The sequence below is a fragment of the Pipistrellus kuhlii genome, unplaced genomic scaffold (genome assembly GCF_014108245.1).
Source record: "Pipistrellus kuhlii isolate mPipKuh1 unplaced genomic scaffold, mPipKuh1.p scaffold_m20_p_1, whole genome shotgun sequence".
Taxonomy (NCBI): domain Eukaryota; kingdom Metazoa; phylum Chordata; class Mammalia; order Chiroptera; family Vespertilionidae; genus Pipistrellus; species Pipistrellus kuhlii.
In genome coordinates, this window is record NW_023425404.1 from 46,671,655 (window position 1) to 46,694,118 (window position 22,464).

At 40.7% G+C, this 22,464-nt stretch overlaps 1 protein-coding gene across 4 annotated transcripts in view; it reads left to right on the forward strand.

Annotated features, from left to right (window-relative positions):
* The window catches only part of CEP152 (centrosomal protein 152), an 85,621-nt gene that overhangs the window by 43,382 nt on the left and 19,775 nt on the right, over nucleotides 1–22,464 (forward strand). For 3 of the 4 annotated variants that reach the window (XM_036442839.2, XM_036442829.2, XM_045582770.1), the window contains exons 13-19: nucleotides 2,099–2,303; nucleotides 8,481–8,609; nucleotides 9,190–9,299; nucleotides 10,054–10,182; nucleotides 10,563–10,695; nucleotides 16,333–16,614; nucleotides 18,648–18,779. In XM_036442839.2, the coding sequence (XP_036298732.1) occupies nucleotides 2,099–2,303; nucleotides 8,481–8,609; nucleotides 9,190–9,299; nucleotides 10,054–10,182; nucleotides 10,563–10,695; nucleotides 16,333–16,614; nucleotides 18,648–18,779 (1,120 nt within the window). The remainder of the gene's footprint in view (nucleotides 1–2,098; nucleotides 2,304–8,480; nucleotides 8,610–9,189; nucleotides 9,300–10,053; nucleotides 10,183–10,562; nucleotides 10,696–16,332; nucleotides 16,615–18,647; nucleotides 18,780–22,464) is intronic. The other variant, XM_045582768.1, reaches the window with a different exon arrangement.

The window sequence follows — 22,464 nt, forward strand, 5'->3', positions numbered from 1 at the left end:
TTAAAATTTTTTTGGCAGTATTTTTCTAGTGTTTTTATAGTTTAGTTTTCTTTTTAAACTTTTAAAAATTGTGAAATACAACACATAAAGAAAAGTGTGTGAAGCATAAACTTAATTAATGATTTTAATATGAATACCCATGGAACCACTGCCCAGATCAAGAAATTGCCCATATTCCTCTTTCCAGTCACACCCTCAGAGTAATTGCTGTTCTGACTGTTATGGCAATCATTTTGTTTCTGTTTATTGTTGTTATCCTTTCAAGACCTAATATTCATCCCTAAACTATGGGATGAAATGGCTCTTATAGATTGGGTTTGCCTTCATACGAATGGAAATCACATAGTGTTTGTGCTTGTTTGTTTTCTTCTACAGCTTTGTTTATATATTTCACAACCATAAAATTGACCCATTTTAAGAGTACCGTTCAGTGGTTTTTCATACAGTCACAGAGTTGTGCAACCATCACCACAACCGAAATTTAGAACATTTTAATGTCCCCCCGCAAAAACCCCATCCCATTACCAGTTATTCTCCATTCCCCTTCCTGACCATACAGCTCTAGGCAACCATATTGTCATTTTTTGTCTCTGTAATTCCAATTTGGATCTTTTTTATGTCTTCCATTTCCATCCTCATCATGTTTGATTTTTTTTTTTAAACGTATGCTATATTTAATTAGTTCTATTGCCTGTGTCATTTCTGGTTCATTGTCTATTGATTGATTGATCTCCTAGTTATTTTCTTTCCTGGCAAATTTTGATTGGGTGCTGGACACTTAAAATTTTGTATTTTAGAAGTTGGATTTTACTGTATATTTTAAAATACAGTTTTGTGGTTTTTTTTCCTGTGACACAGTTAAGTTACCTGGAATTCACTTTATCCTTTTGAGGCTACTTTATAGGTTTTGTGAGATTGGGTTTAGAGCAGCCTCTAATCCGGGGTTTATTTGGCCCCATTACTCAGGCAGTGTTTGATGCTCTGAATTAGGAGGTCTTCCCACTGTGGCTCATTGGCATGCAAATACTTCCCACTCTGTTCTTTCCTGGTCTTGAAGTAACTTCCTCAGGTTCATACATAGAGCTCTAGAGCTCTCTTTCTGTGTGGCTTTCTTTTCCTCCTCAAATTCTAGCCATTTTGTCCTTCCCAAACTGAGGTCTTTGCACCTGAGATTGCTGGGTCCTGTTTGGGTGTCCTCTCCCTGGGCTCCACCCTGGAGAATGCAGGCAGGGAGCTGTGGCAGCCGAGGACTCCCCTGTTTGTCCTTCTTTTCTCAGGGATCACTGTGCTATGCTGCTATGGGCACTATCTCTCTCCTTTCCTCTCTATAAAATATCAATAAGATATATTTTTAAAAATCATATACTAAAATATTGATAGTACACAACTCCGTGACTGTACGAAAAACCACTAAACACAACGAAAATCAGTGTTTCAGATATTTTATTTGGTTTTCCAGTTTTTTAAGGCGGGAAGATAAACTGGTTTTTTTAACCCAATACGAGAAGGAGCATAAATTTTCATTGCAGTTTTGAAATTTATTGAAACTAAAATTGGGATGAAATGGCTCTTATTTTTGTTATATTTTTCCCCAGTTGCTCTGATATCCACTTAGACTTGTGTTTTAGTAATTGAAATACAGAAATTGTAGATTAGGATGACTTGTGTTTACTATTTTTCCCTCCTTTGCTTTGTTTTATTTCTCCCGAAGTCATAAAGGACATGCATATATGCATATACATCCTGCAGTTTATCAAAAACAAAAGCACGTGCCATATTGAAGTCCCAGTGGCTGACCTTTCGATGGAGCAGCAGGACAAAGCTTAGGAGTGGTCAGCCTAGGAATAAATGTATTCCTGTACATGGGGATGTAGCCAAAGGGATGCCTTTGTGTCTGACAAAGGTTAACACGTTAAGGGCCCAGTTCGTTTTGTCTTCCGGAGGGAAAGTGTAGTGTCAGTCACCGGTGACTGAGTGGGCGCTTAACGTGTTAAAATTGCTTTTGAAATACTGGCATAGGAATGTATAGGCAAACACATGGCCACCGTTGCAGTTCGTAGCTGTTATTTGATTTTAAATGTGGCCATTTCTTCATTAGCATGGTCCAACAAGAAGACCCAGATAAAGAGTTTTCCACGGAAGAGGTGATCCTGAGGCTGAAAGCACAAGTGCAGCGTCTGCTGGGCAGCAACTCCGTGAAGCGCCGCCTGGTGTCTCAGTTGCAGAGTGACCTCCAAGGCTGTCGGAAGAAAATCGAGGACCTACAGCAAGTGGAGAAGGATGTAAAGAGCATCGCGGTCGAGGTTCGTAGTTCTTAGGGCTACAATGCCATTTTTAAAGAGCTCAGCAATAATTTTACAGTTTTCACAGTTAAATAAATCTTTGGCTTTCAGGGTTCATTTGACTTTATTAGAAGTAAATTTTAGAGAAGGGAATGCCACTTAAAGGAATACATTTTCTGGTTACTCTCAGCACCTAGTAAATGAGAATTTTTTTTTTCTTTTTTTAATCACAAATCCAAGGAAGCATCCATCCTCTGTAACACAGTATCTGCATTTCCTCTAGATTGGCTTGTACCATCATGCACCAACATCTTAAGTGGTTCCCCACTTAGCATGGTGGCCATCAGATTTCTCTGGCCCATATTTCTGTAATGAAAGCCCTTCTGTATAAGGAAATGGATTATGTGTTACAGGGCAAGAGGCACAGAATCAGGTTTTGTTCAGTCATTGATCTGTCTTTATATCTTTCAGTTTCTTTCCTTTATAGATGAGGAAAGGAAGCTGGAGCAGTTTGTGACCCTTCTGAGGTGACAGAGTCAACCTCGAAGCAAAATGAAATTAAAACACTTGAATGACGAATAGGTGAAGGTTATTTCCCCAAGATCGTGCTCTCATGGAGATCTTTAGGGTTGCCCTCCATGGACAGCTGCCTTTTTCACATTTTACAAATGCAAGCCCATGTGTACTCCCAGTAGGAAATAAGGCGGAGAGATTTAGCAACTAACAGGAAAGGGAAGGAGGAAGATTAACGTAGGTGGTGTATTCTTTTTTCCTCCTGGATAGAAAACTTTTCTTACTTCCTATGTTAGTACTGTTTTATCTCCTGATCCATTAAACTAGGAATTGTGTTCATTAAAACAGTCCAGCTAACACACAGTTTGCAGGATGTTCTATGGTGCCTTATTATTGTGGAAATTTAATTGGGTCTAATTTACTTCCCAAAAATAATAGTGTTCTTACTGTTGAAGGCCTGCCCAGTTGGGTTCCTTCTTCTGAGTAACTGTATTTGATGAGTACAACATTGATTTCAGTGTCAACGACCACCTGTTACCCCCTTCTCCGCAGCACATACAGCGTCTTTAAATTAAGCTGTTTAAACTGTTTTTATATGTTTCTTAAAAAGGAAGGGTGTGAAAGTTGGTGTCTCAAATTGTGTTAGATCAGAGTGCGTTAGTTTACACTTTTTGGTGAGAGTATCCTAACGTTTAGGAGAGTAGGAACCTGTTTATGAGTCTGAACCTGAGCTCAGGTATCTTGGTGCTTTCTTTGTTTTATATTAAAATTATATAGTCATGCCGGGACCGGTTTGGCTCAATGGATAGAGCGTCGGCTTGGGGACTGAAGGGCCCCGGGTTCGATTCCGGTCAAGGGCATGTACCTTGATTGCGGGCATATCCCCAGTGGGGGGTGTGCAAGAGGCAGCTGATCGATGACTCTCTCTCATTGATGTTTCTAACTCTCTATCTCTCTCCCTTCCTCTCTGTACAAAAATCAATAAAATATATTTAAAAATAAATAAATAAATAAATAAATAAATAAATAAATAAATAAAATAAAATAAAATTATATAGTCACATGTATAACTTAAAATCTAGTGCTGCCATTAAAGTAAAAGTAATAAGTGAAGTTAATTTTAATAATATATTTTATTTAACCCAACATATGTAAAATATTCTCAATATTAATCAGTATAAAATTGTAAGGTGGTCTGCATTTTTTGGTGTCTGTGCTAAGTCCTTGAAACCTGTATTTTTGTTTTTGTTTTTGTTTTTTAAATATATTTTATTGATTTTTTATAGAGAGGAAGGGAGAGATATAGAGGTAGAAATGTCGATGAGAGAGAAACATCAACCAGCTGCCATACCCTTGACCAACGTACATACCCTTGACCGGAATCAAACCTGGGACCTTGCAGTCCGCAGACCGACGCTCTACCACTGAGCCAAACCGGTTTTAGCCGAAACCTGTATTTTTTAGTTAACTACACATTTCAGTCTGGACCAGCCACCTGGCCAGTGGCTATAAGCACCGGTGTCCATAAGCACACGTGGGTTAGCGGCTGCATGTTCAGCAGTGCAACTTTGCAGTGGATGGGCACCTATAACTCTGTGTTAATAAGGGTGGTACTGGTTACAGTGCCAGGAGAAGGAATTGACTACGGAATAGAATCCATATTGTGTAAGCTCAGTCTTTCTGAAAAAAAATTAAAAAATATTTTTATTGACTGTTAAAGGCCTGCCCAGTTGGGTGCCTTCTTCTGAGTAACTGTATTTGATGAGTACAACAGAGAGGAAGGGTGAGGAAAGAGAGATAGACACATCAATGATGAGAGATAATCATTGACCGGCTGCCTCCTGCATGCCCCCTACTGGGGATTGAGCCTGCAATCCAGTCATGTGCCCTTGATTGGAATCAAACCTGGGACCTTTCAGTCCACAGGCAGACACTCTATCCATTGAGCTAAACTAATTAGGGCCTCTCTGAAATCTTTAATAAGACTAAAACCATTTAGGTGTCTCATTGATTTTCAGAAAGAATGGTTATATCCGGGATATAATGTTGAACTCCTTTGCTTGCTATAGGGATGTTACGAGAAATAACATCAATTTAAACGTGTGTGGATGTGTTTTTAAAGATAAGTAGGCCATCAAAATTCTCTCCTAAAAGCTTTTGTAAGAATTAAGGAAGTCAGAAAAAATATTTATGTATGTAGTCTTTAAAAAAGTTTTTTTTTTAAATTTCTTGATTTGAGAGAGAGAGAGAAAAATATTGATTTGTTGTTCCGCTTATTTATGCATTTATTGGTTGATTCTTGTATGTGCAGGATAACAAAACACCCCCCATGCAGGGATTGAACCGACAACCTTGGTGTATCAGGACAATGCTCTAACCAACCGAGCCTACCTGGCCAGGGCCATGTATGTAGTCTTATTTGGCATTTTAAAAAAATGAACATTATATTGCCGAAACTGGTTTGGCTCAATGGATAGAGCGTTGGCTTGGGGACTGAAGGGTCCCGGGTTCGATTCCTATCAAGGGCATGTACCTTGGTTGCGGACACATCCCCAGTAGGGGGTGTGTAAGAGGCAGCTGATCGATGACTCTCATCGATGTTTCTAACTATCTCTCTCCCTTCCTCTCTGTACAAAGTCAATAAAATATATTTAAAAAAAATGAACATTATAAAGATATTGATATATTTATTGCATTATACATGCCTTGTAGTACATTTTATGTTAATTTATATCCCTCATATATAACAAATTAATATTATGCTACAGAATTGGTATTTTGCTTTCAATTCATATGACTGTTCACAGCGGTGCTGTTTTCTGGCAATCCTAGGATAATATGTGATGAAAATGAGGATTCTGCCCTTAAATAGCACTGTGTAATGATTGGGAATGGATCCGATACTTTGCTGATCGTTCCAGTTGAAAACTGGGCTGTTAAGGTAGAATGTGGTCGAGGCTTTAGGAAACCAGACTACTCACTAACCGTCAGGGTCTGCATCTGCACTTAACGTTTTGTAAGCATGATAAGTGAAACATAGAGGCCTTTCTGTGCCTGACATGCAATAGAGACCGTCACCTCACCACATGTTGTGGTGAAAGCCGTACTTTGATTCCAAGGTATTTGAGAGACAGTGTTCGGTAGCCAACCTAGAAGGTTCCTCGTTAGAATCTTTTAGGAACTAGGAAGATAGTATGAGAGTTGATATAATATTATAATTCTTATTTTCTTGAAGATGATGTCTTCAGAATACCACCTTTAGAAAGAAACTTGATTGTGCTATTTATGTGGTCCTTCTCTTTTTCAAGATGTTTGTAAGGTTTTTGTGCTGACAAGTACAGGTATCTAGGCCCTGTGTGCCTGCAGTGTGAAAACAGGTTAAAACTGAGTAATAGCTAGCTGTGAAATAATTTTTTTACTGTATCTGCATATTAATTTTGTTTATAATAATAAAAATTTACCAGTGGAGAAGGAAGCACTAATGATTATCAAAATTTTAAAAGTAGAGACCAGCCTTGGCCGGGTAGCTTGGTTGGTTGGAGCATCCATACCTTACAACAAAAGGATGTGGGTTCAATTCCTCGTCAGGGCACATAACCCAGGTTGTAGGTTCAATCCCTGGTTTGGGTGCAGGAGGCAACAGATCAATGTTTCTTTCTCAAATCAATAAAAAAAACAACAACAACAAAAAAAAACGTATCTTAAAAAAAAAAAAAAAAGTGAAGGCCCAGTAAAAAAATGAAAGCCTTTCTCTTAAGTCAGAGATCTTTTCAAGTGTTATTAGTATCCCCAAATCTGGAGAGAAGCTAACAGAATAAGCAGTCTTAGCTATTTTCTCTGCCAACTGGGATAGGGGCAATGGCTTCTGGGAAATGATGGCAGTTGAAAAGGGAAAGTCAGCAACTGGAGCAGTTTCCCTCTGAAAGTGAAGGCTCTATGAATTGGAAGACTGAGCCAAAGCCTTGGTGTTTTGTCCCCCCACCTGGGAATGAGATACACAGACCTTCCCCACCCCTATGGCTAGAATGAACCTTGGTACACAATGTTTTTAAGGTAAATACATAAACCAACAAGCCTAATAATGTAGGTTTTATTTTATTTTTTCAATCTTTGTATCCCTCAGTGAATAAAAAAGTCACAAATAGCCTGGCTGGTGTGGCTCAGGTGGTTGAGTGTCATTCCATGCACCAGGAGGTCGCCAGTTCCATTCCCGGTCAGGGCACATGCCTGAGTTGTAGGCTCCATTGCCAGTGCAGGAGGCAGCCAATGGATGTTTCTTTCTCATCGACGTTTCTGACTCTCCCTTTCCCTTCTTCTCTGAAATCATTTAAAAAAAACATTAGAAAAAGAACTCACAAAAATAAATATGGAAGACATTTAGATAGTGAGAGGAAAATGAGCAGTTATATAAACAGACAAACTTGGGATGATGTAAAATAAATGAACAATGAAGGTATGTAGGAGGTTCCACTCTGATGGCAATACAAGGAATGCCAATGGAAGCCATTGTTAGATACCCTTTCCTCCATCAAATACAACCATTATTTAAAGATAGTCACTGCCATTGGAGCTAAAGACAAACTCATGAGAGTATACATTTGTACAAGTTTTCTGGAAAAAATTTGCCAAAGTCTATCATAAGCCTTAAAAATTGTACCTATTGAGTAAAATATGTATCTATAAGTTAATAGTGGTTATATAAATAAATAAACACTAAATTTAGTGGGTGAAAGTATGATGAAAAATAGTGTATTTGCATAGTCTTGAAGTATCTTTTTATAAGGTATTAATTGTAAGTAGAAAAATACTAACTTTTCAGTGGAGGTACTTGCAGACACTCCATCAATTGATCATCATGAGACAAGACATATTGGTTTCGTGTCTCCACGAAATGCATGCGCATCATTGCTGTGGTATTCATGCCAAAAATGCATAACCTGATTTTACTAATGAAGTAACATCAGGAAAATAAATGGAGGGTCATGCTACAAAATAATTGGTTAGTACTCAAAAATATCAGGAGTTTGAAAGACAGAGACTGAGGAGCTGTCTTAGACTGGAGAGGACAAGTGAGATGTGACAACTAAGTGCAATGGGGGATCATAGATTGGATCTTGAACCAGAAAAGGACATTAAAGGAAAATCAGAAAATTTTGTACAAGATCTGTAGATTAGTTAATACTATTGTGTCCTAGTCAATATCCTGGTTTTGATCATTGTACTGTGGTTATGTTTGGGGACATGGTAAAAGGTATATGGAAATCATTTGTACTGTTTCTGCAATTTCTTTGTATGACATTATTTCAAAACTAGAGACCTGGTGCATGAAATTTGTGCGTAGGGTCCCTAGGCCTGGCCAGCGATCTGGGCCAATCAGGTTCCCTGCCTCCTCCTTCCCTTGCCACCTTGCGTGCCATCACTGTGATTCCCCTGCCTCCCTGTCTCCTCCTTCTCTCGCCACCAACATGTCACCCGGCTGTCACTGGTCACACATCATGTTCCGCGCTGTCCTCTGGTGGTCAGCGCATATCATAGTGAGTGATGGAACTCCCAGTCTCCTGGTCAAACTCCCGAGGGGACATTTACATATTAGCCTTTTATATAGATAGATAAGTACTTAGACTTTTTTAAGAACCTGAAAAATGTTTGACTTTTTTTTTTTTTTTTTTTTTTTTAAACATTTAGACTAAAACAGATGCTGCAGAGAAACCAACTAATCAATTATGGCCTGATTCTTCTACTTCTGAATTGATTGTCAAAGATGATATTATGCGACTTGAAAATGAAATTCAAGTTTTGCAACAACAAAATCAGGTAATTAAAAATTTTAAAAATATTTTGTGAGAATTTCCATGGCCTCATTAAATGCAAAAGTACAGAGGCAATGTGAGTTAGTACACAAGGATATTAGTAGGTGATTAAGGATTCCAGTTATTTCCCTTTAGTGTTGGTCGCAGGGTAGTAGTTTCATTAGAAAGTAAGTTGGTGTAAATCCAGTTTTCTGTCTGTACAGTAGCTTGGCTAATAGAGGTGTCCTTTCCTCCTTATCAGCCCTTGACCAAAAAGTAAAACTTTGCTTATTTAAAAGGCTACTGAAGACTGTTAATTCTAAGACTTTAAGGCATCAATTACCCAATACTTCTCTGGTTAAGTGTTTTCATTTCTTGTATTTCAAACAAAATACAAAATTTTAATTTTTACTCCTTTCAGAAACCTCCTTGTCAAAGAAATGATTCTGTACTCTTATCAAAACATGGAGAGACCTTTGTGGAATTATGAAAATGCTATGTCAGATAAAGTTACAGAGTAGAGATAAAATATTATGTTTAAAAATGAGATTAGTCATTGAAAATGATACTTATTTCCAACAAACACTTTATTCTTTTATATGTAGGCACTAAAAGAAACAGAAGAAAAACTGAGAAATACAAACCAGGAGTTATGTAATCAAATGAGACAAATGGTACAAGATTTTGACCGTGATAAACAAGAAACTATTGATAGGTAAAGTCTATAAAGTCTATAGAATGCCTGCCTCTTGGGCATCCTCACCGTTTACTTTCCCCTCATGTTCCTCCCCTCCCACACCCCCAAAAAAGATTCGAGAGAAATGATGGAGCGGCCCCTCCCTATTGAGATCCTAGTTTGCAGAAGACGAGTCCCTGGCTTCTCAAATTAGAATTTGGAACTCATTTTCCATAGAAGTGGTGTGAGGTGGTGTGTTGGGTTCTATAGCACCATCAACGGTGGTTCATTGAAATGATATAGCTTAAGGCTATTTTAAAGGCTATTCTATATAAGGAAGAAATCTGTGAGAGAATATGTCTTCCAAATACCAAGTGATAAACATGGAAACAGACTTTTGGAACATAACTTACGTGTGAGTTCGGCACTACCAAGTATTTGTGTTTAATATGGATGACTTGCCATTTAGGAACCACACACACCCTCAGTTATTTCAATTCATGTTTCGTAAACAAGTCCTCAACACAGACTGTTCTCTCTGTGTGAAGGACATCCTCAATCCAAGTTTCTAATTCTTTTTCTAGAAACATTTGAGGAAAGAAAAATTTGAAGATTCTTATGCTACAGTGAAAATTAATCATTACCATTTTGGGGTGGGGATCACCAATCTTACCTTAATTATCACATGCATTGGAGAAGAGTGGGGGGCAGGGAGGAGGGGAACCCAGTTGGCCCTGGGGTTTCTTGTGAAGCGGGGCCCTGCCTTAGGGTCAGCCAGCCGCCTTGTCCGCAGGTGTGAGAGGACTTACCAGCAGCACCACGAAGCCATGAAAGCCCAGATCCGCGAGAGCCTGCTAGCGAAGCACGCTATGGAGAAGCATCAGCTCTTTGAGGCCTATGAGGGGACTCGCTTGCAACTTAGGTGAGAATAAAACAGTTCGGCTGTCTTCAAAGCTGTAAGACAGCCAAAACCGGTTTGGCTCAGTGGATAGAGTGTCGGTCTGTGGACTGAAAGGTCCCAGGTTCGATTCCAGTCAAGGGCATGTACATTGGTTGCGGGCACATCCCTGGTAAGGGGTGTGCAAGAGGCAGCTGATCGATGATTCTCTCTCATTGATGTTTCTAACTCTCTATCCCTCTCCTTTCCTCTCTGTGAAAAATCAATGAAATATATTTTAAAAAACCCCACAAAAGCTGTAAGATAACGCTCTCCTATTTCCTGTTTTAGAGACCATTGTGCTGCAGCCCTTGTATTTTTTTTCCCCCCTGTGGTCATTTAGCTACTGGTTTTGTGTATCCAAGGTCTGAGCTGGATAAGATGAATAAGGAGATGGCCGCTGTGCAGGAGAGTTACCTGGAAGTGTGCAGAGAGAAGGATGACCTAGAATCGGCTCTCAGGAAGACTATCGAAAGGGAGCAACAAACGCAGGAGAAGGTACAGCCCCAGCTAATGCCGTGTGTCCTTCAGCTGATTGTCCCGGTCTCGCTGTTGTCATTGAACCCCATGCACTTGTTCTCCTGTGCAAGGGGGAAGGCATACATAGAAATCTCTTTTCTTCTGGCTATTTCACACTACTGTAACTCACGTGATACATTTAAGTGTTGAGATGATAATTAAAACCTTAGTAGAAATTGGCCTACATATAGGAGAAAATCATTCTGCTGTATCGATTCTTTCCTAAGAGGCAAAAACGAGTTCTGAAAATAGGAGTGGAACCGAGTCACTTTGAATCTGAAACTCGGGATCCTCATTTTGCATTTGCTTGTGGGCCGCTGAGCGGCCCTACCCAGTCCTCTGAGCCTGGTACAGAGTATTCCCTCGGGGGCATTTTTCTCCGGCCCATTTCTCCACCAGTGTCTGAGCATCGTTGCATTCTGGGGGGGCACAGTGATCACATGAATTTGGGTTTCTTGACAGGGAAGGGTGGCATGGTGGCTGTGGAGAGAAAGGTCAGTGTCAGTGTGGCCTCTCCGGGAAACGGGAGGGGCTACCGTGTGCTCTGCTTCTCCCTCCCTGACTCTTCCAAGCGGGAATTGCTGAGTGTCCCAAGTCCGATCACATGGAAAGAGGCGCACCTCCTCTTTTCTTCCCTGTCCTCAGCGTCGCATTTAGACACGATTCTCACTCCCACCTTGGACCAGGTACAGACCAGTTTGAAAGCCACCTGTGTCTAGATTAGAAAATATTTTTAAAGGCCTGAGTAAATGTTCTAAACAGTTTTTGAATAAGTCACATTAAAGCAAGGCCTTGCTACCACAGACTTAAAGAGAATAGTAAAGAGCAGGTTAGGAATTCTTTCATTTAATATTTTGATTACTTTTGAGTAGGTTAATATGGTAAAAAACAAAAACAAAAACATGTCATGTATAATTCTAAAGGGAGCTGTTTAAATATAGTACTGGAAGTGTAAAAGTTAGAAGGGATCTTAAATTACCTAGAAGTTAAAAACTTAGCTTTTAGTAATGTTATAAAAATTAAAATAGATCTGTAGTGTGATTCTTTCTTTTTTTAATTCTTTCTATATCTATCTATATCTATATCTATCTATCTATCTATCTATCTATCTATCTATCTATCTATTGAGAGAGACGGAGAGAGAGAAGTATGACCTTTATATGGCTTAGAGGCTTTATAAGCCAGTCAGGACAGAATTTCTTTAAGTTTAAGAGACTTTAATTTCATATCCTCCAGAGCTAGGTAAAGATATACCAAACTGTTTTCCTAATACATATATATAGTTTGCCCTATTTTTATTGATTTCAGAGAGGAAGGGAGAGGGAGAGAGAGAGAGAAACATCAATGATGAAAGAGAATCATTGATTGGCTGTCTCCTGCATGCTCCCTACTAGGGATCGAGCCCACAACATTTGCATGTGCCCTTGCCTGGAATTGAACCTGGGACCCTTCAGTCCATGGGCTGCTGCTCTATCTACTGAGCCAAACCAGCTGGGGCCTATGATATATTTCACACGCATACAGTGGAAGAATGTTATTAGACTCTGGAAAAAACTAAGTAACTTTTTGGGTAGCCCTTCTCTGCTGGGCATAAGCCATATTTCCTGTGGCTGAGCTTCAGGTCAGGGACTTAGTCTGGATACAGAATTTATAAGACAGTCAAAACCAGGAGTCCAAAGTTTCATTTGTTTCATCTGTGCTCTGTTCTGAAACAGTTATTGAATCCAGCTGGGGGTTAAGTAGGAGCTCAATTCCAAGTTCTAAAGCTTTATTAACACAGAACTTTCCTCATGTTAACCTGGCTTGTTCAGAGAAAGGGGGGAAAAAGTCATGCACACAGAACTCTTTAGACTCACAAACAAGGCGGAGATGTTCAATAGTCTCATTCATAATGCCATCCCTGTACACATTAAGGCTCATATATTTAGTTATAATACATGCTAAGTCCTTACAAGATAGAGGAGTTTTTGCAGTTCGAGCCATGCAAAACAAGCGCTTTAAAACTATCCAAATATTTCTTTCCCTTTAGTGGTACAACTTTCGGAATAGATATTTCTGTAATATCTTCAGATGGCGGATCCCTGTACCCAATAAATTTACTATTTTTTCTCTGTGAAGAGAGGGAACAAGGGTTTCCTCACTGTGGCAAATTGCAGAAATGGCCAGACCTTTTTCCTACCCCTGAATGCATGCCCCCTTGCGGTGTGATATTGTGGTTCTTCTCAATGCGAGGCAGAGACTCTCATCCTTGAGTTTGCCCTTGGCCACATGACTGACTTTGGTCATTGGGAAGCATTGATGCATTGTGGCTTTTGGAAGGTTGGTGCTCTTCGGAACCCTGTGGCCACCTACATGTGAATGATCTGGGATAACCTGTTGGATGATGGCACATGTGATCCAGTTATCGCCATTGTCCTTGCAGACTCCGCACTAACTACAGGATGTGTGAGGCCAGCTTAGACCCTGCAGTCCCAGTTGCCTGCAGAGACCAGCTGTATTGGCTTAGACCAGAATCAAGCCCTGGCTGACCCACAGTTTCATGAGAAATAAGAGAAGTTTGTTGTTTTAAATCACTAAATTTTAGCTGGTTTATGAGGTAGCAAAATTAACTTTATATACCCACAAACACAGAAAATTGGTAGCAATTTTCTGCTGTGAATCAAAAGGAAATGCAGGTACAAATGGGGAAAATCTCCTGAGGGATAGACATATACACAGAGAGGAAAACTTGCGGATTTCTTCTATAGTCAAACAAAAAATATAATACCAGTGTTATGTGACAATTTTCTCACCTATTTGGTGCGGCTGCAGCCCCCATGACCTGATTGTGAAGAAATGGGTCTCTTGCTCACTGGAGAATTTCCAAAATCACAGAGCACTGAACATAGAGGTCATCTAGTTGGCATGTGCCATGGTGGGGAGGAATCAGATGGCAATTAAGACAGAACTGGTCTAGGTCAGCTGTGAGCCAGAAAAGACCCAGACTACCAGTGTGACAGAAGAGTTCCAATCCCAGGAGTGCCACACTGTCCTTTGATAGTCCGAAAAAACCCCACACTGGGGCCCAGAGAGGAAGGATATAGCCTTTATTACCTACACACGGAGAAGACCCCACGGCAGGAATGTTCCCGCCCTCACCCAGGGTTAGGCAGGGGCTTACCTAGAGGAGAGGGGCTGGTGCCATTTATGGAACGGCTTGCATGCAGGCCGAGGACAGAGAGTCTGGTGAGACTCGTAGGCTGTCGAGGACAAGGCACCTGAGTATGTGCCGCTCTGCTCCTTGTGGCTGCTGGCCAGGTGGACACCGTTCAACTGACTGAAAGGGGGAACTGGGCTTTGTCCTCGAATGATCCCACAACTCAGGTAGTCATGAGTCAGAAATAATACTGAGAGAGAGGCAGAGCGAAAGCTGTGGAGTGTACGTCTCTGCCGCTGCAGTTTGTGGGCATCTGCATGTGACTCCTCACGGCCTTTCTGTGATACCTCCGGAAGACTGTCTCTGAACATTTTCAAACAAACGCTCTTAAGTAATTTTGACCCCTGTGAGGCGTCTTATTTGCATTGATGTAACATCATGCAAGGAATTCCCATTTTCAGATACACTGGGTTCCTAGAGTGAATAGAGAATGTTGTATGAATAGTTCAAAAACTGACACCTAACATTTCGTATCTGCTAATGCTTTAGCTGGTCTTGATAAAAACATTTTGTCTTTGACAATGAAAAACACCCAGTTAGGATTTATCACAGGACGCTTAGCTTTTAGTATGGAGCAGTGATTTTTGGCTTATCTCAAAATGTAAGGCTTTCAGAAATGTAAATTTTTTCTGGGCTAAGATACCTGATGAATCCCCTGATGGTGGGATGTAAATGTATATTTCAGTTTTATTTTTTAAAAAGAGTATTTTGTCTTCTGGGACTGTATTTATATATTAGGTGTTTTTCTGTTGATAGAGCCATCATGATTTTTTTATCCAATATTTGAGATGCATGCCGGTTTTTTACAAGCAACTTATTCAGCCAATTGACTTGGCATTTAGAAAGGTCATTTGTTTCTGTTGTTGTTCTCTATTGCATACATGTAACCATTATTTTATAAATTTAACTTGGAGAATATTAGTATTATACAGAGATATTTACTTGGATTTTTGTTTAAAGAGACAGTTATTGAAAGAAAGAGAAGGATATATAAGCAAATTGCAAGTAGAACTTGTAGAAAAGTATCAAGATACCCTTATTACAGAAAAAAAACAAGTGGCCAAAAAAACAGGAAAGTGATATTGAACAGCAGGTTAAAATGAAGTGATGTTAGCCAAAGCACACAGATAAGAAACAGAAAGAGGTGTAGGTTAAAATTTCTTTCTAGTTACTGTGTTTGAAAAATGTAGTATTAACTTTAGAGAATTTTTCCTGAACAGACATGTCCTGAACTTTTCATTGACAAGTATATAATCACTCATTATACTTTTCAGAATTGGGCTATTAGTAGCTTAGACCAATTTTATTTAAAAAAAACTAGAGGCCCGGTGAAATTCGTGCATGGGGGTGAGGGGTGTCCCACAGCCCAGCCTGCAACCTCTCCAGTTTGGGTGCACTCCAACACACAAGATGGCCGTCCCCATGTGGTCAAAGATGGCCACCCCCATGTGGACAGAAGATGGCCGCCACAAGATGGCCAGCAGGGGAGGGCAGTTGGGGGTGATTATGTCATCAGGGGAGGACAGTTAGTAGTGACCAGGTGGTAAAGGAGGGCAGTTAGGAGCAATCGGGCCAACAGGGGAGCAATTAGGCATTGATCAGGCTGGCAAGGGAGTGGTTAGGGGGTGATCAGGCTGGTAGGCAAAAGCAGTTAGAGGCAACCAGGAATGCAAGCAGGTGAGTGGTTGGGAGCCAGCAGTCCTGGATTGTGAGAGGGATGTCCGACTGCCTGGATAGGCCCAGGGGGATCGGGCCTAAACGGGCAGTTGGACATCCCTGGAGGAGTACCAGATTGGAGAGGGTGCAGGCTGGGCTGAGGGACACCTCTTCCCCCCACCCCTATGCATGAATTTCATGCACCGGACCTCTAGTTTAATATAACAAACAAAATTCTCATGTGTTCTAGTGAGTAAAATTAGGCTTATTAATTAGACATGCAGAGTGCCTGCTTTGTGGAAAGCCTTGTGTTGATGGAAACACATATTAATAGCAAAAGTTTTTCCCTTCCCCTTCCCTTTTTTCCCCTCCCTTCTTCCCCATCTCATCTCCTCCCCTTCTTCCTCCCTCTTTCCCTCTCTGCTTCTCTCCCTCTCTTTTATTTCTCTCCTTATTCCTTTCTTCCTATCATGCCATCTTAGTATCAGCAATGCCAGAGCCTCCAGCAGGTTGTATGTTGAGAGCAAGAAAGCCTGACCTTATACGACATACTTAAATTTTCCATGTGATTTATGTCATGTAGATAAGGTCAAAGAGTAATTTTCAGGAATTACTTGAGAACATATTTCCACAGACTTCATTTCCAAACCTCATGTAATTATCACAACAATGTCTCGATGGTTTTCAAACACAGCTGTGGCTGCCTTTTTTGGCTATCCTAGTTTTTACTAATAATGATTTGAATATTTTTCTTTTGAAAACAGATGAAAGAAGAACTTTTTCAACAGATTGAAAAGGAGTGGCAGGCTAAGCTGGCTCAGACTGCAAAACCAATGAAAAAAACAACCTCTGACTGTTACAGCCAGACAGACCAGGTAGCTGCCAAAGATGCTGTTTCCCAAGAAGAGATGGTGATGGTGACAAAAGGACAGGAGCAGGGGGCCCAGCAGGGTCTAGAGCAGGAAAAGGACAGAGCTATCAAGGCAGCCCTGAAGAAACTCGAGGTTGAATTGGAACTCAAATATTGTGAAAATGTTGCCAAACAGGTAATGGGTTTATTTTAGTACAATTACTGGAACTGCTTGTCTATCAGCAAAAGCCTATCAAATGCTATCATTGCACCTGTTCATATACTTTTAAATGTTTGTGCATTCTAGGGTAGTGGATTCCTATGCGGTTCCTAAAATTGTCCTCATGATGTTTCTGTTATAAAAACTGTTACCTCTCAATGTTTCTCTATATTTCCGTTGACAAAATGTTTGCTTCTCTGAGGTTACTCTGAGCATTCAGAAAGCTAAGGTTAAAGTCGGTGGTTTTTTCAGCTGAATTAAACACAATTTAATTATGCATCTTTCCTGTCTAACTGTATAGAAAACATTCCACCATTGTAGCTGTAGATAAACTAACGTAAAGTGAAAGGTGTTTGACCATGTTTGTGCTGAGACTTGTGGGGTTGAATAAGCAGGGACGTGGTCTGCAAATCCCATCTACTGCCCCAAAGTGGTGCCCTTCCCTCCCCTGGGACACACCCAGAAAACTGTTTCACTGTTAACTGGGGCTGGTCACTTCATTTCCAAGAACTGTCATACCAAGAAAAGGACAGCTGTGTGTGCACAGAATAAAGATGAGCTGTTTATTTTATCAGTCACAGCATTTCTTGAATTTTTGGTCCCAGGCTACCTTTACTTCCCTCCTCTGCTGGCCTGGCCACCCCTAACTGCCCTCCCCTGCAGGGTTGATCGCCCCCAACTGCCCTCCCTTGCAAGGCTGGTTCCTCTCAACTGCCCTCCCCTGCTGGCCATCTTGTGTCCACATGGGGGCAGGATCTTTGACCACATGGAGCAGCCATCTTGTATGTTGGAGTGATGGTCAATCTGCATATTGCTCTTTTATTAGATAGGATTATTTATTGTATATTTATTATTTAAAACTATTATTAAAAGTCTTAAGATAATAACCTGAAGTAACATTTTGAAAAACATATTCAGCTTTTTTTGAATACTTGAAAATTCTGTCTGCTTGATAAATTGTTCTACATGATGTTGCAGGGCATCCTTAAAGTCTGGAAACATAGGCAAACGCATGTAATGGTATCAAGGATATCTTCCATCAGTTAAAATAATTTTCTGAAATGTTTACTGTAAGACTTGACCAGAGCAAGAAAATATTCTGTCAGCAAAGAGACATGTTTAAGGGTTCAGTTATAGACCAAGCTCAAGTATAGCTCTAGAAAAGCAAATAGCATAGTATAATAGAAAGGGAATTGCATATGAACTTTTTAAGGAATATAAATTTCTGTAGGTACTTTACCTTTTCCCCATATTTTTAACTCTTTGGAATTTACCTAGAACTGTATTTGACATTTTAGTGAGGAATACAGCTTCTTATATCAGGAGCACTTTTGTGTGTATGTGTGGATATACTGTATGTGTGTGTGTATCTGTGTATTTCAAAACAAGAATAAGGAATGTGTATTTAATAAATGATCTTGTAATAGATTTATAAGCAGATTAGCCTTATAATTCATTAAGTCTTAGATTTTTGCCTGAATTGATGTACTACCCTTATTCTTTAGTCACAAACTCATTCTTGACTGCAGGAAAGTATGCCAGGTATAAGGCTCTAAACTGTATTGGTGTTTGCGTGTGTGTGTGTGTGTGTGTGTGTGTGTGTGTGTGTGTGTAGGTGTGGTGTGAGGACTGAGAAGGGCATAGGTGTACTGATTGGACAGTAGCTAGTACCAAGCAGCCCTCCTGTCTGCCTTCTCCTTTTCCTAAGAGATATAGGGAAATGGCAATTGGTACTTTGTATAGAGCTTTCTAAAATAGTACGGGCCACCAAACATGTATAGGCCCTCACTTCCTGTTATGGCATCTGCATGGGACAGTATGGGAAGTTTAGAACAGATGGATTAGACTCCACTGCTTGGGGTAAGGGGAGGTACTTGAAGTCAGTTGTAACTGTGATGTAGTACAGTGCAGGGTAACATACACATGCCATCATAGTTGCTATTTGCAAATGGGGTGCTTTTGAAGTTTTATAACCCCCTTTAACCTCTTTCTCTTGCAATATCCTGCAGGTAGAAACAGCTGTGCAGAATGCTCGCCATCGATGGCTGGAAGAACTGCCTGAGCTTGCAGAGTATAAAGCACGTGTCAGAGCGGAACAGAAGAGGTGGGAAGAACAGCAAGAGGTCTTCGTGGCCAAACGGGTAAGAACTGCTCCTGGGAAGGGCCCCTCCTGCCCTGTTCTCTCATCTCAGCCCTGGAAATTGGTGCCGACTCACAGGGTTGTTGGAGGGTTAAATGAGATAATGCATGTTAAGTGGTCCCTGTTCTCATTGTCATCAAGTTGCTCAGGGAGAGAGAATGTATTTAGGAAATCTTTAAACTCATAGAATCAGGAAAATAACCTTACCTGTGAAACTCAGTTGCACTCTGTCTTGCCAGATCTTTAGGAGAAATTGAGGACAGGTGTTTGTTTGTTTACTAGCTATTCAGAGTCCTTTCACCTGCTTAAAGATTTTTCTTCTTCTTTCTGTATAAGTAGTCTTCTTATAACATACTAGAGGCTTGGTGTATGAGATTCATGCACTGGCGGGGGTGTGTGTGTGTGTGTGTGTGTGTGTGTCCCTTAGCCCTGCTTGAGGGGAGTGGGCCTAAACTGCAGTTGACCATCCTTAGTGCTGCTACAGAGGCGGGAGAGGCTCCCACCACGGCCGCTGCGCTTGCCAGCTGTCAGTCCAGCTTGTGGGTGGGAGTGCATTGACCACCACAGGGCAGCTCCTGCGTTGAGCATCTGCCTCCTGGTAGTCAATGCTCATCATAGTGACTGGTCGTTCTGTCGTCGGTCGATTTTCATATTGCCCTTTTATTATATAGGGTTCTTATTGATAAATAGTTAATCTAACTCTCCTTTTCAAAGATCTCATGTTCCTTCACTATAATCATTTGTATTCTCCTAGTGTAAATCAGTTATCAAAATGCCATCAAACTGAACATAGTCTTGAAATTTGACCCTATGATTCTAACATTTATTGGAAAACTAAAAGGACCAGATATATTTTTTTAATGTTCTAGAAAAGAAATAGTAGTCCAACCCTAACATAGAATATATTGGAAAGCAATAATTCTGATAGTTGAGTGTCACAAATACAACATTCTTTTTCATTCAGTAAAATACAGACTTCAGAGTTAGGCCCAACTGTGAATAAAACCTAAGTAAATTATTTCAAAAACAACAGAATGATAAATAATATTATAATAAATACTCTTCTGACAGCCAGATAACACTTGGAAAAAATTAAGTTTACCTACACCCTGTATTACCATAAAATCTAGGTTGATTAAAGAGTTTTGTTTTTTTATTTTCCATTGATTTTTAAAAATTTATATTTATTGTTGAAAGTACTAGAGATGTCTCCTATTTTTCCCCATTGACCCCTCCACTCCACACCTGTTACCCCCCAGGCCTTCCATTGCTTTTTAGAAAGAGTAGATGAGAGGAAAAGAGAGAAAGAGAGAAAGAAAGAGGAACATCGATGTGAGAGAGGACACATTGCTTCCTGTACACACCCCAACTGGGAGCAGGTATGAAACCTGCAACCCAGGTACATTCCCTTTACTGGGACCCTTTGGTTTTCAGGCCTAACTACTAAGCAATGCCAGCCAGGGGTAAAGAGTTATTTTTAAAAATTAAATCAGATATTTCAGATATGTATCATAATAAAATTTGAGGCAACAGACTCAGTAGCAAAGACAAATAGGATAAAATATGTGCAAACCTTTAAAACATTTTTACTTGTAATAAAAAATAACAAAAAAGATGATAAAAAAATAAGGAAAATAAATGAATCAAACAGGAGCAGCATTATTAGTAGTATATGTTAAGAAAAAAAGCATCCATGAATAAGTTTGCCAAAGATAATCCTATATAATAAAGAAGTATATGCAAATTGACCATCACCCAACACACAAGATGGCCACCCCCATGTGGTTAAAGATGGCTACCCCCAAGTGGATACAAGATGGCTACCACAAGATGGCCGGCAGGGGAGGGTAGTTAAGAGTGACCAGGTTGGCAGGGGAGGGCAGTTAAAGGCAATTGGGCTGGTAGGAGAGGGCAGTTAGAGATGACCAGGCTGGCAAGGGAGGGAAGTTAGGGGTGATCAGACCAGCAAGGGGGGGCAGTTGGGGGCGACCAGGCCTACAAGGGAGGATAGTTAGGGTGACCAGGCTGGCAGAGGAAGGCAGTTAGGGGTGATTAAGCTGGCAGAAAGGGCAGTTAGGGGCAACCAGATTGGCAAGGGAGGGAAGTTAGGGGTGATCAGGCCAGCAGGAAAGGGCAGTTAGGGTGACCAGGCTGTCAGAGGAGGGTAGTAAGGCATGGAACAGTCTGGCAGGGGAGTGGTTAGGGGGTGATTAGGCTGGCAGGCAGAAGCGGTTAGGGGCAATCAGGCAGATAAGCTGTTGGGAGCCAGCAGTACTGGATCATGAGAAGGATGTCCAATTGCCTGTTTAGGCCCGATCACACTGGGCAGTCGGACATCTCTCGAGGGGTCCCAGATTGGAGAGGGTGCAGGCTGGGCTGAGGGTCAAACCCCCCCCCCCTCCATGCACAAATTTCGTGCACTGGATCTCCAGTGAACAAATAATCTTCATGAGAATTCCAAACAGCAAAAACCAATGGAAAAAACATTCATACCTACAAGATTGGAAACATGCAAACTAAGCCAAACTTCAGGTGTCATTTTGTGCCAAATGTATAGATCCTCTCTTCTTAGCTTTAATACACAAAACATCATGGATTGTAGTATCAAGCATGTGCTACTGTTCGAATGTCACAACCACTTTAGATAATAATGTGTGTGATGGCCATTAAAAATGATTCACACATTGTATTTGTAATCTTATTCCACGAATTCCTTAAGGAAATAATCCAACATAAATAAGAGTGTTTTAATCTAGCTTTAAGTCATGTGGCAGTACCTGGGTGCTTGTTACATTATTCTCTATACTTTTCACTTTGTTGAAATAGTTCAAAAGGAAATTAGGAGGCAGAGAGAAAGAGGAAGTAATAGGACATTATGCATATGTGTCTCATAGCTGAAGAGTAATAAAGTTGGGTAGAATATAGAAATTAGAAAAGAGGTCATTCCTTAAGAACGCAGAGCCCTGCACATATGTGGATGCAGAAATATAGAAACGAGAGGACACTGTGTTGCTTCTCAAACTTGAGCAGGCACAAGAGTCACCTGCAGGGTTTGTTAAAGCAGATTCCTGGGCTTTTCTCCTGGAAATCTGATTTGGAGGGTCTCGAGTGAGACTTGAGAATTTGCATTTCAGACAGGCTCCCCGCTAACATGACACTGCTGGTCTTTGGACCACACGTGGGTGGAAGTTGCTCGATTGAGATAATTATTCAGCCACAGAACAATGTTAGCGTGTTGGGCATCCATCCTCAAACCACAGGAGGCGGGCAAGGTCCAGTTTCCTAGCACTGGCTAGAGAGGCAAGTTTTTGCAGGATTAGAGTGTTCATCAAGTGTGGAAATTTAAAGCCATTTCCCAGAGTCAAGAAGTAGTCAGGTTGGTTTGGCAGTCCCCATACTTTGCTGCACATTGGAAAACCTTGAGGATTTTTAAAAAATATATTGTTGCCTGGCTCCCACTCCCACACCTTATGTTCTACTTGGTATGGGGTGTGCCTCGGGCTTCGGGGGTTTTTAGAAGGTGCTTAGGTGACTCAAATATGCAGCAAAGTTGGGAACCATTGAGTCAACAAATGCTGTCCGATGCTCCTTGTAAAACTTCCTGTGAGAGGATGTTTGCTTTTAGTGAGCTTGGGCCGGCTACCCACATTCCGTAGGATCCACTACCTTCCCCTGCCACCTGGCAG